The 17899-nt window shown below is 55.2% G+C and overlaps 1 protein-coding gene across 5 annotated transcripts in view; it reads left to right on the top strand.

The window, feature by feature from the left end:
• The first annotated feature begins 240 nt into the window (after nt 1-240).
• SCARA5 (scavenger receptor class A member 5) overlaps nt 241-17899 on the top strand; it is a 36177-nt gene continuing 18518 nt past the window's right edge. For all 5 annotated transcript variants that reach the window (XM_062633796.1, XM_062633794.1, XM_062633797.1 and 2 more), the window contains exons 1-4: nt 241-532; nt 1306-1424; nt 6213-6341; nt 13254-13928. In XM_062633796.1, the coding sequence (XP_062489780.1) occupies nt 1313-1424; nt 6213-6341; nt 13254-13928 (916 nt within the window). In that variant the 5' untranslated portion in view covers nt 241-532; nt 1306-1312. The remainder of the gene's footprint in view (nt 533-1305; nt 1425-6212; nt 6342-13253; nt 13929-17899) is intronic.

Raw genomic sequence — 17899 nt, 5'->3', positions numbered from 1 at the left:
GGCTGAGCACACCCGGTGGAGGCTCCAGCCCCGGGTTCACCCTGGCATGCTCCGGCTCCTGTTCCCTGTGGGATCCTTCAACCCTTGTTCACCGTGGGATGCTCCGCTCCCAGTTCCCCGAAGGATGCTCCAGCCCCGGGTCCCCGCGGCCGGGGCGGCCCGAGGCCGGCAAATGGGCGGCCCCGGAGGCTGGGGAGGGCTGGTGGGGGGGCGTGGGGAGCCCGTCCCCGCTCCCGTTCCCCGCCTACAAAACCTTCCCGTCCGAACGGTCCCCGCTCACAGCCTCCCGGCTCCGCAGCCGCCCCACCGGGTCCGCGCACCACCCACCCCCGGGGACCCCCCCCCCACCCATGGGTGGCTGGCGGAGAGCGGCGGCCCCTCCGCGCCCGTGGGGAGCTGGCGGTGAGGTCGGGGGCTCCCCTTGCTGTCCTCGCCACCCTGCCCCAGCCACCATGGCGCAGCCCGGGGACTGAGCGAGGAGGAGAGGGAAGGGGCCACAGGAAACTCGCTCCCTCGCGGGTCCGCCCGGCAGGTGAGTGATGCCGCGGTGGGGAGAAAAGGGAGAGGGGATAAAGAAAGAGCTGGATCCATTCCCCGGGTTACACGGGTGATATGTCCCCCTTGGGGGTGGGAACAGGGGTCGGGGATGCTGCTGCCCAGCCTGCTCCCACCATGGGTTTAGCTGCGAGGGAGGGATGGCGGTGGCAGGAGCACAGCATCCATGGGCTGACAGCGAGGGGTGGCTGGAGCTGGGTGTGTTGCAGGGGATGAGTTTGGGAGCGCTCAGCAGGTCCCACTTTGCGGTGATTTTAACTCCTTCCACACCAGAGCATGGCTGGGGGCTGATTTCCCCCCCAGCTGAGTGCTGTGATAAGACATCAGTGGCAGCAGGGGCACAACTTCCGCAGGTCCCTGGGACCAGCCCAACTCAAGCAGTGAGGCAGTGCCAGCCAGACTGGGTCTATGGGCAGAGCTGGCTCAGAACACAGGCAGGGTGCTGGGGTATCTAACGGTGGTGTGGGTGCAGGGGTATCCCAAGCCCTAGGGGTGAAAGAGGTCCTGAGGAGGCCTGCATGCAGGCACTGAGCCCTCATCTCCCCATTCCTAGGGAGGGACAGATAGCCAGGACATGCCTGGAGGAGACACTGAGACTGGGCATCCATGAGGGATGTGTTTGAGCATGGGTGGGTGGTAGGAGCTCCCCCTTGGAGCCATGTAGGATTATCCAGGATCAGGCCCCTGCCATGTCAGGATAACACCAAGCCACCAAGCACCACCTCATATGCCTGTTCTTTTCCACCACAGCAGGAAGATGGAGAACAAGGCCATGTACCTTCACACCTTCAGTGAGAGGGAGAACGGCTCCATCTTTGAGGAGCCCTTCGAGGGAAGGAACCTCTCCAAGCTGAACCTCTGTGAGGATGGTGAGTAGGGCTCACACACAGCTTGGTCTGGGGTGGGGGCCTTGAACCTGGTGGTAGAAACCTGGAGAACTTCACGTGGGGACATGGGAGCTTGGATTGCTCAGGAAGAAGCTCAGCAGCTTGGCTTCACACAGACAAAGGTGTCTGGGCTGAGCCAGGTGCTCGGTGTGAGTCCCAGTGTACTGGAGCAGAAGAGCAATGACTTGGTGGAAGCAACACCATGAGGAATGTGTGGGTCCCAAACAGAGCAGGAAATGTCTCTCCAGGGCACCATGGGCCTCTCAAGCTGCCCAGGATGTGATTTGGTTCTGCCCCTGACCAGAGTTGTGCTCCATGGAGCTTGCTAAAGTCTGATTTTTGTGGGGTTTTTGGCATTTTTTGTGTCCCCCAAGCCTCTGGCTCTCTGGCATGAGGTCTTGTCCAGAGGTACCCTGCACTGGGACCGATAGCACCAGGACTGTGCATCAGGACCTGCTTGTATCTCCTGCACATCTCAGCTGGCCTCTATCTCCACTGAGGACCTGCTGAGCTCTTTTCCCTCATTCTTGCCCCATGAAACACTGCTCATTTTTCACTGGATCTGGTAAAAAAAGTCTTGAGTGTCCCCAAGCAAAGAGCCCTGATGAAGTTTTCCCCATCTCTGATGAGTTTCACCAGGGAGGCTTCCTGGCCAGGGTGGCAGAGTTGGGTGCACAGCAAAGACATGAGGTCCTCTTTGCTGACAGCTTTGCTTGGAGAGGCTCACCAAGGTGAGGCGCTCTGGTGCTGGCACAATGGGCAGTGGAGCTTTCCAGTGCCGTGCACCAGGGATTTCCCTGTCTTTTTCCCTGTCATATCTCCACCTGACTGAAAAGGATCTTTGTGCAGGAGTTAGTAGGGCTCACTGGAAGAGCTTTAAACTTGAAGGGGGAAAGGGATAAAACCTTGTGTTGGAAGGACGATGTGCTAGAGAGGTCCTTCAGTCTGCTGTTTCAGTGGAGCTAGGAGATGGAGATCCACGCAGCAGCAAAGACGCAAGGCTTATGGATGTGCTGGAAAGCACAGAAGAGCCTGAGAACAATCACATAGGAATTAGCACTTCCTCCCTAGAAAAGGTGGTGGGATTTGATTGACAGCCAGCTACATTTGAGCCAGCTTGTGCCCAGGTGGGCAAGAAGGCCAACAGCACATTGGCTTCTATCATCGATAGTGTGGGCAGCAGGGCCAGGGCAGTGATCATCCCCCTGTACTGGCACTGGTGAGGCCGCATCTCAAATCCTGTGCTCATTTCTGGGCCCCTCACTCCAAGAGAGACATTGAGGTGCTGGAGTGGGTCCAGAGAAGGGCAACGGAGCTGGTGAAGGGTCTGGAGCACAAGTGTGATGGGAAAGGGCTGAGGGACCTGGGGGTGTTTAGTCCAGAGAAGAGAAGGCTCAGGGGTACCCTATCGCTCTCTACAACTGACTGACAGGAGGCTGTAGAGAGGTGGAGTTGGTCTCTTCTCCCAAGTCACAAGTAACAGGACAAGAGGTAACAGCTTCAAGTTGTACCAGGGGAGGTTTACATTGGATATGAGGAAAAATTTCTCTCCCAAAAGGGCTGTCAAGCACTGGAATAGGCTGCCCAGGGATGTGGTGGAATCACCATCCCTGGAAGGGTTTTAAAGAGGTGTAGAGGTGGTGCTTGGGGACATGGTTTAAGGGTGGGACTGCCAGTGCTGGGTTAATGGTTGGACTTGATCTTAAAGGTCTTTCCCAAGCTAAATGATTCTAGGAGACCTGTGGAGCTGCTGGAAAAATTGGACTGGTTCTGAGCAGGCTTCCCAGCACTGCTGTCTCCAGCACAAGCATGGGATTCAGGGTGATGGGGACTCGTCCTCCCAGTTCTAGGCAAGTGGGGCAAACCCATCTCTGGCCAAAGTGCTTCTGGATGCTTGCACGGTGAAAGTGGCTCATGGTAGTTATTGCAAGAGGAGATGGGGCATTGCTGTGTGCTCACCTGCCCACCAGCCCTTGCGATGGGCACAGCTTTGAGTCCAGAGGGTGGATTTCCCACCAAGTAGAAACCTGAGTCTTGATGCCAATCCTCAAATTGATGTTGCCCTGCAAGGGTCCCGCTGCCCTCAGCTCCTGCCTCTGCTCACCTTCCTGCAGCAGAAGGAGGCTCAGATTCCCCCCAGGGGCTCTGTCCCCGTGCTCTGCCACACTACAAACATAGCAGGGGAGTGGTGGAGCCTGGAGGGAGAGATGCTGGAAGAGATAGGAAGGGGGAGTTGGTGTTCTCCACAGCTGAGGCCACCATTCCCACCAGAGACCTCTCCCTGGTACGGGGCCATGGCAGGGAGGGTTCAAGGTATCTCCCTGGCTTTGGTGCTTTTGTGGTAGTTTTGCTCATTCATAACTCACCCCAGTGCAGAGCTGGGTCTCCAAGGAACCCGGGAAGAGTTTGCTGGAGCGAGGCTGTGTCTGGTCCGCAGCTGTGCAAGGCAGGGACAAGGTCAACCCTGAGAGCATCACCATGAGATGGGATAATAAGAGTCCCTCCTGGGCTCATGGAAAATGCTCGTTATGGGGCTGCAGACCTGTGTGGCAGCGTGCTGCTTGCTGCAGAATAGTGAGGGTTGGAAAGGACCTGAAGATCATCAAGTTTCAACCCCCCTGCCATGGGCAGGGATTCTGTGACCCTCAGGACAGCATCCCTGGACCGCCCCAGGGTTTGTGGGATGACAAGTCCTGGCTGGTTCCAGCCTTCCACCTCCTGCACCCGCAGTGACTGGGCGGGCCACAGCTCCAGCTCCCCGGGGCATGGGCAGGGGGAAGAAATATTTGCTTTTCCCCTTGGTTACTGGCCGGAGCCCGCCCGTGGGCTCCTCGGAGCTGGGCTGTTGTGAAAACCCTGCTTACGCAGCTGCGGTCCCTCCTGCTCTTCCGAGAGCAGCAAAGAGGAGTGGGTGGTTCGGGGCTCGGGGCCAGCTCCTCCCGGAGTCTCCCAGGACCTGATATAAGTGTTAATGTCAGAAAAATATTGCAGCTTTCCTCATGCTGAAACCCTCGGCTCCATCTGTTTGGCAAATGGGAACCGCGTGCGGGTAATGCATCGCAGATGGAGGGGTCTCGGGGGAGAGACACTGCCTTTCACACCTGAGCTGGGGCTCCCCGTGCACCCCACATCCCCACGGGATCCCTGCTGGGTGTCAGCAGCCTGACCTCAGCACTGCATCATTTTGAAGCCCCAAAATGGGGCTGAGTGAAGCAATACACCCTGTGTAACCCTTTGCTGGCTGGAGGCTGCTACAAGGCATCCTCCTACGGCAGGATGGACACATGGACCATCCGCAGGGGAAGGGGAAGGGTGCAGTAGGGAAAGGACCCAGCCAGGCTAGGGCCATCCCCAACCTGTTGTACCTCCTCTGGCACCCTAAAAGCCAACTTGGTCCTGCAGGGAGCTCAGCTCCTGCCTCATGGATGGGGGTGAGACGAGGTGAGGTCGCAGAGCCCAACAGGGACAGTCTCAGCCGGAGGTGAGCATCGCTCATGGCCAGCTACGAGTGTGGTCTGCTCCTCAGGAGGCTTGGCTTTGGGGCTGTGGTGCTTCAACTGTTATGCTGGATGCATGCAGGCTCTGGATCAGTGCCACATTGTGCCTTGGTGCTTAAAGGGCAGGAAGCAATGGGATGTAGGCACCCAAATGTCAAGTGAGTGGGAGTTTTGGACTCTTCCTCCACCTTTTGTTGGCGTCTCCCTTTGGCAAGCGGAAATAACCAGGCGGTGCTGTGTGCCCTGGCATAAAGTTGCTGGTTCTCAGAAACCTTGTGTTTCTTCAAGGGTCCAACACAGAAATGCTGATACCCAATGCCCTGCACCTCGTCCCAGTCGGGCAGGGACACCCAGAGAGCCAAGGTGTCAGGATGAACCATTACTGAGCCTTGAGGCTGGGGACAGCGAGATGCAGATCATCCTCTGGCTATCCTCTGAGACCATAACCTGGCCCAGATTTCAACACAAGCTTAAGCTCTAAATATATGCAAAGCCCACAGTCAGATGATATTTCTCAGCCACTGGGCTGGCAGCACAGGAGCCTTTTCTCATCTCTTCTTGTATTTTCCTCGTAGCTATTTTACTCATAAACCCCCACCTCCTTCACACACAGCTCTTGCTGCTCAGGCCATGCGGCAGAGTTGAAGAGGAGCTGGATTGCAGCTAGCACAGATTTGGGCAGGCTGGGTCTTTCAGGGGCATCAGGGTCTGGGCATCTTGTAATCACAGAATGGCTTGGGTTTAAGGGACCTTTGAAGTTCATCCACTTCCAGCCTCCCATGGGCAGGGACTTCTTCCATTAGATGAGGTTGCTCAAAGCTCCATTCACCCTTGTGCTCCAGACCCTTTCCCAGCTCCGTTTCCCTTCTCTAGGCATACTCCAGCAACAAAATGTCTCTCTTGTAGCTGTTGACCAACACCTCTAGGTCCTTTTCTCCCAAGCAGCTTTCCAGCCGCTCTTCCCCAAGCCTGTAGCATTGCACGGGGTTGTTATGGCCCAAATGCAGGACACAGCACGTATCCTTGTTGAACCTCACGCAACTGGCTTTGGCCCACTGACCCATCCTGGTGTCCCAGCCGCACTTCAGCCTTCACCTGGCAGCTTGGACTTGTGCCAGCATCAGTGGTACAGAAATCCACGTGGACCACCTCAGGAAATGCAGAGCTGTGCCAGCACCCACAAGCCATTCCCAAAACTATATGTGCAATGTTTTCTCCCCATGGGAGATGGATCCCAGCAGTCCGGGTGCATGATGCTCTCCCTGTCCCCCAGGGCCTGGGCGAGGGATGAAGACAGCAGGACGCTGTGGCCGGCTGGGCTCCTTGGCGGCACTGAAGTACGCTGTGGTGGGACTCTACCTCCTCGTCTTCCTCATCCTCGTTGGAGTCTTCATCCTTGCAGGTAAGGGCTGAGCCTGCATCCTAAATGGTGCAGCAGTACCCTAGGGTGATACCTCTGGCTGCAGTTGCTCAGAGAACTGTGTCTGGTCACGGAAATGGGACCACACTTCTGTTGCCCCTGCAGAGGTGTTGGGGAGGGTTTTCCATGCTATCCAGGGGAGGAAAACATGAGATCCAGCAGAAGCAGAGTAAGGAGGCGATGCCTGCCTTGGTTTACAGCCCCTGCTAAAAGCAGGCATGGTCTCCACAACCTGCTTTCAGCTCCTTGGAGACAGCAATATGAGCCCATACCGGCTCCATGCTGCATGTCTGGAGTGGTTTTGATATAAGCTTTGAGGCTGGAGGGTCCAGGCACTGTGAGCTGGGGATGGTGATGCTCAGGAAAGGCTCAGGAGCCCCATGTTTTGGGGCTCAAATCTCTCACATCACTAGGTGCTGAGTTTGCCCAAACCCCCCATTTTGCTTGGGGTAAGGATAAGCCCCAGCTCTATTGGTGATAGAGGCAGGGTGCTATCCTTGCACAGCACATCACACATGTGCCAGCAAAACTCCTGCCTCCCCTCTTCAGCTTTTGGATGAGCACAAGGATGGGAGAGCTGCTCACAAATGCCTGTAATTGCTCCCAGCCCCAGCTCATCCCTGCACACATCCCCTATGTGGTCCTCATAGCCACAGGCTTGTTTTCCCCTTTGTCCTGCTGGAAGCAGTTAGAGAAGTTGCCTGGTTTAACCCCTGATCCCAGTACCCTCCTTCCACCCGTACCATCCCCATGCGGGCTGGATGGGGGGGGTTGGATGGGAGCTACAGATGGCTTGGGCGGGAGATGCCAGCTCCTCACTTCCCACCCACCTCCTTCCCAGCTTTAAGCCCATCATTGACAGTGGGGGGATATGGGGATCCCCCTTTCCAGTCCTAAATCACCACTAGCTGCTCTCTAGGGCTGGGCAGGGCTGAGAGCTGCTTCCACACCATTCCTTAGGGATCATTTCTGTGCCTTGCCTGCAGCAGGCAGCTGGGGGATGATGGATCTCATGCTGAACTCCAGCCACTGGAATGCCAGCACTATGAAGGCAGCCCGTGTCTTGTGCAAAGGGTGGATTTATTTCTTTCCTGGGCTAGGGAAGAGACAGGGGAGTTTTTGCTGGAATTTTGAAGCCTTTCCCACTTATTTCTTGCATTACATTGTTTTAATGTTGTTGTTGGCCTGCGGAGCCCAGAGCGAGGGATGCCATGAATTGTGCAAAGAGCTCGGGACAGGCGCTCATGTCCTGGGCTGAGCTACAGCTGCTCACCCCAGAGCAGCTCCAGCAATAACATTATGGCATCAGCTCACAGCCGGGACAGCTGGAGGGTCACGGGCATCTCCAAAGCTTCCGAGCCCTGTGACTGGCAGGATTTCAGCTTTCTTACTGAAAGACCCAGTAAAACCACCTTACCCCTGGGCTGTTGGAGTCTTGGGAGAGAAAGGCAAAATGAAGAGAAAAATAGTCTCTTTCATTATTGCTTTCTGCATGTCTGGAGTTCTAAGCCAAGGCTCTGGTTTTGGATGGAGCTGACTCACAAGGGCTGGAACCAGCCGTGCTGCCCTGGGCAGTCTTATCACATCAAGGCAAACCAGAGGCACAGGCTGGTCTTGCAACAGAGTGAGGAGACCAGATCCAGCTGGGAGCCACATGTAGACAACACTGATGATCCTCAGGTTCAGGTGTCTGTGGCTGGAACCTCGACGTTGGAGCTGATGGTCCTCAGAGGAGTGGGATTGGGTGTTCATGGGTAGCCTTAATGGTAGAGAGCTTGTTTTTCCTATGGAAAATCACACTTTGTGCCACTGGAGACCAGACACCAGCTTGTCAGAGCTGAGACCTTCTGCCCAGCCTCCCTCATGTTCCAAAGCAGACTCGCTCTCACCTGCTCCTTAGGCTGGAGTGAGCCAACCACGACACTGTTAGAGGAACATCATTGGTTTGTAGCATCCCAGACTGGTTTGGATTGGAAGGGACTTTAAAGCTCATCCAGTTCCAAACCCCTGCCACAGGCAGGGACACCTTCCACTCGACCAGGTTGCTGCTTCAAGCCCTGTCCAACCTGATCTTGAACACTGACAGGGTTGGGGCTGTCTGGGCAATGGTGATGGGGAAACCAACCCTGGTCCATGCCCTCCACTGCCAGCATCCCTGCATCCCAGGGCCGGAAGCACAGAGCAGGGATGCGCCATCTGCCTTGCTCCCCTGCTTCCCATCCTGCCCACACTTGCACACCACACAGTACTTCCCAGCATGGCTGGGGCATTGCAAGGGGACACCTTGCAGAGACAACCTCCCAGCCCGTGATGGTGATCCCAGCATGTGAAGTTCATGGTTTTGGCAACGCAGATGCCCCAGGCATCACACTGAAGCTGGCTTGGGCAGGTGTCCTGCAATGTGCTCTGTGGAAAAGGCCCAGAAAATGAGTAAAGTGCCAAAAATACAGTGAACCACCTCGGAGCTGTGGAAACAGGATGTTTTCAGCAACAGAACCTGGGGTGGTTTCAACACAGGCTGCTTTTAATAGCCTCTCTCACAAGCCTGGCAGCAGTTTTGTGGCTCTGGGAACACACTCCCTTTCTCTCTGTCCCAGACTCCATCATCATCCGCTAAAAAGGCACCTAACCCAAAGCAGGACTCCACTCTCAGCTTTTTTTTTGCAAGGTCTGTGTTAAATCCAAGCCACCTGCATGCACAGACCTGCACTTTGGTGTTTGAACCTGGATCCTTGGGAGGCCAAGGCTCATTAGGACACAGATAATGAGCCAAGAGCCTTCATGCGGGTATCTGAACCAGACACACGAATGGGCATCTGACTTGCACCCTACCTCCATGCTTATATTTGCATTGAGAGCTGGCCACACTTCCACACACAGAACCCCTGGCGTCTGACAGAAGCATCCAAGGAAATGAGCACCCTCCATTTCAAGAGCTGTAGCCCCATAATTCATGCTCTGAGGATGCCAGTGGAGATGGAAGCAAGAGAGCCCCATGGCCAGCCATTGTGTGAGCTCCCCAGTCAGCTCCATCACAAACTCCTCCTGCTCCCCACAAGCTGGCTCCAAAGCAGGTCTGTGCCTGCAGCCAGCATCTCCCCAGGGATACAGAACAAACCTGAACAGCCAAAAAGCTGCTGGCAATGGGTGACCCATGGACCTGTGCCTGGGCTAAGAAGAGACTCACGCTGGAGCCGAGTGCTGGCTGCTCCCTACCATCCCACACTCCCCATCCTGCCCATCTATACCCAAATCCTTCTGCAGCTTTTTTTTCCAGCCCAGGGCTTGGTTTCCACCCTTTCTGAAATACTGGAGGTGATGCTCTTGTGCAGGGCTGGGACCATAGGATGTCGGTCTCATGGTTAGGATGCCCAGACCTGCTCCTGTCACACATCTAGTCACATGTTGAACTTCATGCTCAGCATCTGCCCAACTTCACAGTGGAAATAAACCCCCCTGCCACATAATGCTGCAGGAGTCGGATTGCCAGGGGTGGTGAAAACACTTGTGTTCACTGCGCACACAGCCACTTTGCAGCATCGCCTTGGCTATATGTGAGCCTGAAAGGGGGAAAGAAAGATTTTGGGTGCATGCAAGGGTGCGAGTGCCTGTAAGTGCTCATGGTGCAGGGCTGCACCCAGTGGCAGGGACAGTGTGCCATGCAGTAGGGTGCATGCATGTGCTTGTGTGTGCTTGTCCACTCTGTAAGGCTCCTCCAGGACATGAGAAGTATTAGGAGGGGTGTGAGGGCACAGGGCACGTTTGCCATTAACCCCCAGCAAAGATGTGTGAGTGTGAGTGTGTGTGTGCACAGCACAGGGTGCATGTGCATGGGTTGCAGTGCAGAGAGGGAAGGTGCATGCCAGCGCATTTGCATCGTTCTGTGCTCATGTAAGTATGCATATATATAAATATATGTGTATTTAGTAACCTCAAGGCGTTTCTCTCCCGGTGCTTTTCCAACCTTCCTGCAGCAAGCTGCTCCACAGCTTATCCCAGTGACACCACCCCCAACCCCATCTCTCTAAGGCTTTCCTTTGCCACCTTTGTTTGATGCATTTTAGCACCTTTCACACCCGTGTGCATGACTACAGGCACACATACTCTGTGCAGCAGCAGCAGCAGGGCCTGGAAAGGATTCTGGGGTAGTGAGGCTCTTGCAACCCTTTCCTTCTTGAAACAGTGGTGGGGAACAGCAGCCACAAGATGGCATGTCCCCAAAAACAGAGCCACACGTGTGTGCATGTGTGCTGCGTGCATTCACATGCGTGCACGCCTGTCCGTGCATGTGCTCTGTGTGTGTATGCATGCGGGTGCATTTGCACATGTGTGTGCATGTGTCTGTGCTGCGCACAAGCATGCATGTGCTCACATGTGGAAGTACCTGTGCTGTGCCCATGCCTGCACACGTGTGCATCTGCACACAAGCTGTGGGCATGCATTTATGCGTGTGCTCCAGGCTCCTAACAACTGTAATGCTCCCCAGCTCCTGCTTTCATGAAAAGAAAGAAACCAAGGAGGGCTTTGCAGGCTCACAACACCCGCCTTCCCCTCCTCTGGCTCAGGATTAGTCCATCCTACCAACCCATCAGGTGGAAAGAGGGAGGCAGAACACTTGGGGGGCAGGAGAGCTGCTGACATGCACACATGTGTATGCACAGGGCAGCCCAAGGCTGGAGGTTCTAAGAAGCTTCCCGGTGTGGTTTTGGCTGCAGGATGCTCCGTAGCAGCCTTGGTTACTCTCAGGTTGATGGCTGCAGTATCAGGGCCGGGCAAAGGAGATCCTCAGGGATTCTGGCTGGTCATTGGAAGTGGTATGTGGGAATGTGAGGAACTCCGCAGGCTTTGCAAGTAATTGCAGGTGCAAAGGAGAGGAGCTGGCCCATGATTCCCAGCCTTTGGCCACCACAGGACCTGGGCTTGGGTTATTTCTTCTGCTGCTGCCCACACTGGGCTGCTTTTCCCCTTGGCAAGGAAGCCATGGTTGTCTCTGCACCCTGACTTTGGAAAGACTTTATGGAGCAGCTTTGGTCACCCATCCCTTCACCAGCCCCATGATGACTTTTCCCAAGGTCTTTCCTTGCAATTATCCCCCCTCAGGGTGGCCTTGGGCACATTGCTTGGTGGCTTTTGCCATTGTGAACCCCCATGGGCAAAGACAATGCCTGGTGTGTGCCTGAGATGGTGATGCTGAGATGTTCCCCCTGCAGCTATGCAGGTGACAAGCAGGGACATGCAGAAAGGACCAAAACAATGTCACCATCCCTACGGAGGAGAGCACACTGCAACTGAAGGTGGGACAGTCCAGCAGTGAGATTATTTAACAGCGGGCAATGAATAGAGGAAAGATGCCTTCAGTGCCTGGAAGGTGCTCAGCTCCATTATGGTCTCTCTGAGCACAGTAGGTTCCTGCTCCTCAGAGCATCCACACAGTGCCACTACTAGCACTGGGTGGCTGTGAGCCTGGGGTTCTGGAGCCCTTCGTGTGTGCACGTCTGCTTTCACCCTCGCCTTGCTCCAGCAGTTCTAATTCAAACCAAATGACTCCGCACAGCTTCTGTCTGTGGAAAGGAGGGCTGAGCTGCCAGGCCGGTCCTGCACCAGCCTGCAGCATCGCTCCAGCCAAAGCTCCACCACAGCTGAGAGAACAATAGGGATTATTTGTTTTCCTTTAGGAAAAAAAAGGAAAATCTCATTATTTGCATTGGTTTGGGTTTGAGTCCCCTCTCTGGGCTGAATTGGAGACCCAGCGTTAAGGCAAGGCGGAGAGAGGAGATATTATTCCCTTGCCTGGATCATCTTTCTGGGGTCTACCAAAGTGTACAGCAGGGTGGTGGGGTCTGGGATGGGGCTTTACTGGTTCTATTGGGCTTGGTGGGAAGGGATTGCTGGAGCAGCGCTAGGAGAAAACTTCTCCCCAAACTTCCAGGTTCACTCTCTGAATCCCATTTTGGGCCTCTGGAAGCTGGTGCGAGGCCAAGAGGAGTTTGGGATGGGCGATCAGGAGCTCTCTGCCACCAGAGATGCAGAGGCAAGGGGTGAAGCATGCTCATGAGCCATGGTGGGTTTCCTCCCTTGGGAAGAGCCCTGGCAGCTGTTGGAGGCAGGCTGAGGATGCTCCTGAGCCAGAGTGGGTTTCCTCCATTGGGAAGAGCCTTGGCAGCCCTTGGAAGTGGATTCTCCTGAGCCAGGGTGTGTTTCCTCCCTCTGGAAGAGTCCTGGCAGCCCTGGGATGTAGATGCTCCTGAATGGGGTGGGTTTCCTCCCTTGGGAAGAGCCCTGGCAGCCGCGGGATGCGGGACGTGCTGGTTGGAGGCTGACAGCAAACCGCACCCAGCGCCATGGAGACCTGCCGAGCCAGCCTCATGGTCCTCATTAGAGAGCAAGGGGCTGAGCTCAGGTCCAAGATCAGCGGCCAGGAGGGAAACCTGACTGTTAAAATTAAACCTCAGTGGGAGAAGAAGTGGTTTTTAAGGCCTGTTTTGAGCAAAGGGAAGCGGATGCTGTTAGCAGCCAGTCCTCTGACCAAAGGCAAACACAAGCTGGACGAAGCCAAGAGGCAGAGCTTCATAGCATCATGACCCATCTGGCAAAGCTCAGAGCCACCCTGAAGCCCTGAGCTGCTGGGAGCCTTTGCTGTCCTTCCTGAGCAAGGCACCTCCTTTATCCTTTCAGAAAAAAACCTCCTTCTCCAAACACGGAGAAAACCGTGGGGGCAAAGAGGGGCTGATGGGATGAACCTGTTGGGATTTGAGGTAGGGCTTTCACCTCCAAGCACCAAGGAACAGGGGGACATCTAAGCGCTTCTTGGAAGGGGATGGGGTTGCAGCTCTCAGGAAGGTCCCACCTCCATAGGGTGGTTTCTGATGCCCTGCTCCTCTCCATCCTTTGCAGTCTCCAGACCACAGACTTCCCCTGAGGACCTGAAGGCACTGATGGGGAACGTCAACCGCCTCAATGAGAGCTTTCGGGACATGCAGCTGAAGCTGCTGCAGCTACCTCTGAAGGGCGACATGCTGGATCACATCTGGAGGCTTCAGGACCTCTTGCAGAACCACTCAGACTCCTTGTTCCTCATGACGGGGTCACTGCAGAAGCTGGAAGGGCTTCTCTGGAGCCTGCAGACCCAGGCCAGCCAAACCGACAAGGCAGTGTCCAACCTCTGGGACAGCTTGACCCAGCAGAGTGACGCGGCTCAGCAGGAGATGTACAAGCTCTCCGTGGAAGGCAACAGCAGCCGGCTGCTGCTGCAGCACCACGACCACCTCCTGAGCCACCTGGGCAGCAGGGTGGAGAGCCTGAGCGACCAGGTAACGACCATGAGCGGCGCCGTGGACACCATGAACAGGACCTTGTCCTATGACGTGAACATCCACCATACCCGCATCAAGGACCTGCAGGTGCTGATCAGCAACGCCACCGAAGATGCGCGGCAGATGCGCCTCATCCACATAGCCATGGAGGAGCAGCTGAAGCATGAGCTGGCCATCCTCAACAACATGACGGAGGACCTGCGTCTCAAGGACTGGGAGCACTCCATCGCGCTGAAGAACATCTCCGTGATACGGGGTAAGCCGAGCACCTCTTGTAAGCAGGTCGCTTGCTGGAATGTGAAGGTGTTGTGAGGAAAGGGCTGTCCTCTGTGCTCTGGGTGGTGGTGGAAATGGTCCCTGTGTCATGGGGGTGACCTGTGGGGACGTCTCAGGTACTCTTTGGTGTATCAAATGTATCAGGCACCACTGTTCAGGTGTCTGCGGTGTTCAGGTGTCTCCATCACCTTGGACTCTCCAAATGCTCCTCCAGCCATTTGAGGAAGAAAAGTTTCAAGGTTCCTCAAAAAATGCCAGGAAAAACTGCTAGGTTCCCCCTTACCACACAGGTGAATAAGACCAAGCACAAGAGATACAGTGGGTTTTCTGCCCTGCTTCATCCTTCAGTGATCAAGCAGAATGCTGCCCACCGGTACCTTCAGTCATCATCAATCACATCATTTGCTTTACCATACATCCCCTTTGCTCCATTTTCCCCTTCCCATCTTCTCCTCCTTTAACATCCTCACCTCCTCCCAGACCATGGAATCATAGAACCATAGAAGTGTTTGGGTTGGCAGAGACCTTAAAGCTCACCCAGTTCCAACCCCCTGCCATGGGCAGGGACACCTTCCACTAGACCAGGTTGCTCCAAGCCCTGGCCAATCTGGCCTTGAACACTGCCAGGGATGGGGCAGCCACAGCTTCTCTGGGCACCCTGTGCCAGGGCCTCAGCACTCTCATCACGGTGAAAGATACAACCCATCCGTGCTAACTCTCGGCTATTGACTCCAGTTTTGCTGAACCACACTTTTTTCTGTATTTATATGTGTGCCTTGGTAATCCCTCCCTCAGCCTGCTACACATCTACTCCCTTCTTCTTAATTATCTGAAAAGTCCAGGCATTTGTCATACTGTTATCCCATGAGTGTAGCTGCATGGCCTGGGTTAACCATCTGCTTGGACCTTTCTTCCTCTCTGATGTCAGGAATTTCCATCTGTTTCAGATCTTACTGCCTTGCTGATGTGGGATCATAAAATCACAGAATGGTTTGGGTTGGAAGCAGCATTAAAGTTCATCCAGTTCCAACCTCCTGCCTGAGGCAGAGACACCTTCCACTAGACCAGGTTGCTCCAAGCCCCATACAACCTGGCCTTGAACACTGCCAGGGATGGGGCAGCCACAGCTTCTCTGGGCAACCTGTGCCAGGGCCTCACCACCCTCACAGGGAAGGTTTTTTCCCTAATATTTAATCTACCCTCTTTCAGAAGGATATCACACGCTTCCCACCATCCCACAGCACTAGATCCTCTAGGACAGCCCAGCTCTAAGGGGACCAGCTCAGATGGAGATGCCTGCACTGGAGAAATCCATGTCTGCTGTTGCAGACCTCCTGTGCTGTCCTGATGTGACGGGAGCAGAAAGAGGAAGGTCCCTTTGTACTGCAGCAAGGGAGAGGGGGCTTTTGCTTTGAAGATCTTAGAGGCTGGAATAGGAGCAGAAGCAAAAGGAGGTGCACTCCTTGGGAGCAGCTTGGCTTCATGTGATGATGGGGAAGAGAAAGGGAGCAGGACAAACTCACACAGGACTCATCCACGGCTGTTCAATGCCATGATCTGATCAGAGCCCCAGAGAATGAACAGGCCATAAGGCAGATTAAAAACCATGAAGAAACCCCAGTGCAAGATCTTGGGGGCAGAACAAGAGGATGGGTGCAGTTGCTGTCCCACTTTTAGGCTGCTGGTTTGCACCTGCAGAGATGCAATGAGCTGGTGCTTCCAGCTGAAACAGCAGATGGGAAAGGATGGGGCTGACGCCAAGGCACTTGCTCCCTCTGGACATCTGCTGAGCCGAGAGGGGACAGATATGGTTTGAATCGCAGCAGCTATACCTCCCTGTGCAGGCCAACCACCACCCTTGGGCACCAGCAGCTCACTGGGGTCACTTTCCTGGTCCTTGGGGGGATGTTGGCTCCCTGTGCCTGGTTCAGGGCTGCTGGGACCACATTGCCCCCACTGCTTTGAGGTTTCCACAGCTGCTCAGTCACCTCCCCTGCCCTCTCTTCATCCTGTTGCCAGGGGGAGGATGTCACCCTCTCTTGGATGAAGCCACCAAGGAAGGGGACAGTCACAGAGCCCAGCACGCTTGTGCCATGTTAATCCAATTAACATAAGCAGAAAGTGAAACAAATCCCCTCTCGATGGGCCGGCACCTGATTTATTAGCCACTGCCCTGGCACATTCCTGGCATCCCCAGCTTCCCTCTCTCCCCATCCCTCCTCCTTCCTTGCTTTCTGTCGGCAGCGATTGGTCATGGATAATTTTAGGAGCCTTATACCCAGCTGGCTATACCCTGGCTCCAAATGTTCTTGGATTAATTCACCATGGTCCCAGCTGGATTTGCACCAGCAGAGCCAGTCCCTGGCAATGTAAGGATGCCTGCTTGGGGTGCATTTTCCTTTCCCCAAGACCTTGGCTCTCCCAGGCTCTGGCTTTTGATGCTGTTTGCTGGTGATGGCAGCCTGGGGAGGTCCCCAGGCTCATCTCCAGCAGCTGACCATGCCAAGCAGCTTGTGTGTCCCAGAGAGGGCTCAGCCTTGCGCTGCAGAGGGGCTCTGGGTCTTAAATAATGTTGTCAGCAGGAGGGAGGATGCCCGGGATCCATCACCCTCCTGGATCCGCCTGCACAGCTCCCTGGGTGGGATGTGCTGGCTCGCAGCAGGTCTGGCAGGATGATTCCAATGGTCCTGTCTGGCCATCAGGTCTGTGCACGTCATGAAAGTCCTCATCCTGATGGGTTTGGAGGGTTTTCCTCCTGGGCTGATGCAGCCCAGCCCTGTGCAGGCAGGATGGTGAAGCAGGGGATGCATCTGGGCTGCTGTTTGCTTTCCTAAGGGCAAACCTCCATCAGTGTGGGGTGGGGACCAGCCTGGCACAGTGTCTGCAGTGCTGCTCAGCCTCTCCCAGCCACCCCTCCCAGTGCTCCTCCACCCCAGCTGCTCCCTGTGTCCCATCGCACCAGCTCTCCCTGGGGATGGGACCATCTCTGCTCAAGGAGATGCATGGATGTAGCAAAGAGGTGGTGTTCTGGTGGGTGATGGACCACAGGGCTCACTACTATGAGCCCTGAAGGATGAATGCCAAAACTTAGAAGGCAGCAAACAGGCTTAAATTGATCTGCCCATCCCAAGCCCCGTTTCTAATCCAGGCATTAGGGAAAAGGAATATGGGATATATCTCTTCCCTGGCTGCATTCTTCCAGCCTCCAGCTCTCACAGAGCAGCTGAGGTGGTCAGTTTCCCATGGACATCCTCCATGAAACTTAGTTCCTTTCTTAGCCTGTCCATGCCTTTGACCTCTCCAGTGTCTCATGGGATGGTTTTCTGAGATGGTAGAAGAGAGGAGGATGAGCTGAGCTGAACTAAGCTGAGCAGGTGAAGAGAAGAGAAGAGAAGGGAAGGGAAGGGAAGGGAAGGGAAGGGAAGGGAAGGGAAGGGAAGGGAAGGGAAGGGAAGGGAAGGGAAGGGAAGGGAAGGGAAGGAGGAGAGGAGAGGAGAGGAGAGGAGAGGAGAGGAGAGGAGAGGAGAGGAGAGGAGAGGAGAGGAGAGGAGAGGAGAGGAGAGGAGAGGAGAGGAGAGGAGAGGAGAGGAGAGGAGAGGAGAGGAGAGGAGAGGAGAGGAGAGGAGAGGAGAGGAGAGGAGAGGAGAGGAGAGGAGAGGAGAGGAGAGGAGAGGAGAGGAGAGGAGAGGAGAGGAGAGGAGAGGAGAGGAGAGAAGAAAAGAAGAGAAGAGAAGAGAAGAGAAGAGAAGAGAAGAGAAGAGAAGAGAAGAGAAGAGAAGAGAAGAGAAGAGAAGAGAAGAGAAGAGAAGAGAAGAGAAGAGAAGAGAAGAGAAGAGAAGAGAAGAGAAGAAGAGAAGATGATAGTGGCAGAGGGCTGGGGAGGCTGCACTGTAGCAGCTGATTTTAACAAGAAAGGGCAGCTCCAACCCCGATCCTGCCGAGAGGTGCCCT

This window comes from Pezoporus occidentalis, unplaced genomic scaffold (genome assembly GCF_034315485.1).
Source record: "Pezoporus occidentalis ecotype Australia unplaced genomic scaffold, CSIRO_AGI_Poc_V1 ctg403, whole genome shotgun sequence".
Taxonomy (NCBI): domain Eukaryota; kingdom Metazoa; phylum Chordata; class Aves; order Psittaciformes; family Psittacidae; genus Pezoporus; species Pezoporus occidentalis.
This window is presented reverse-complemented; position numbering and strand designations above follow the sequence as displayed.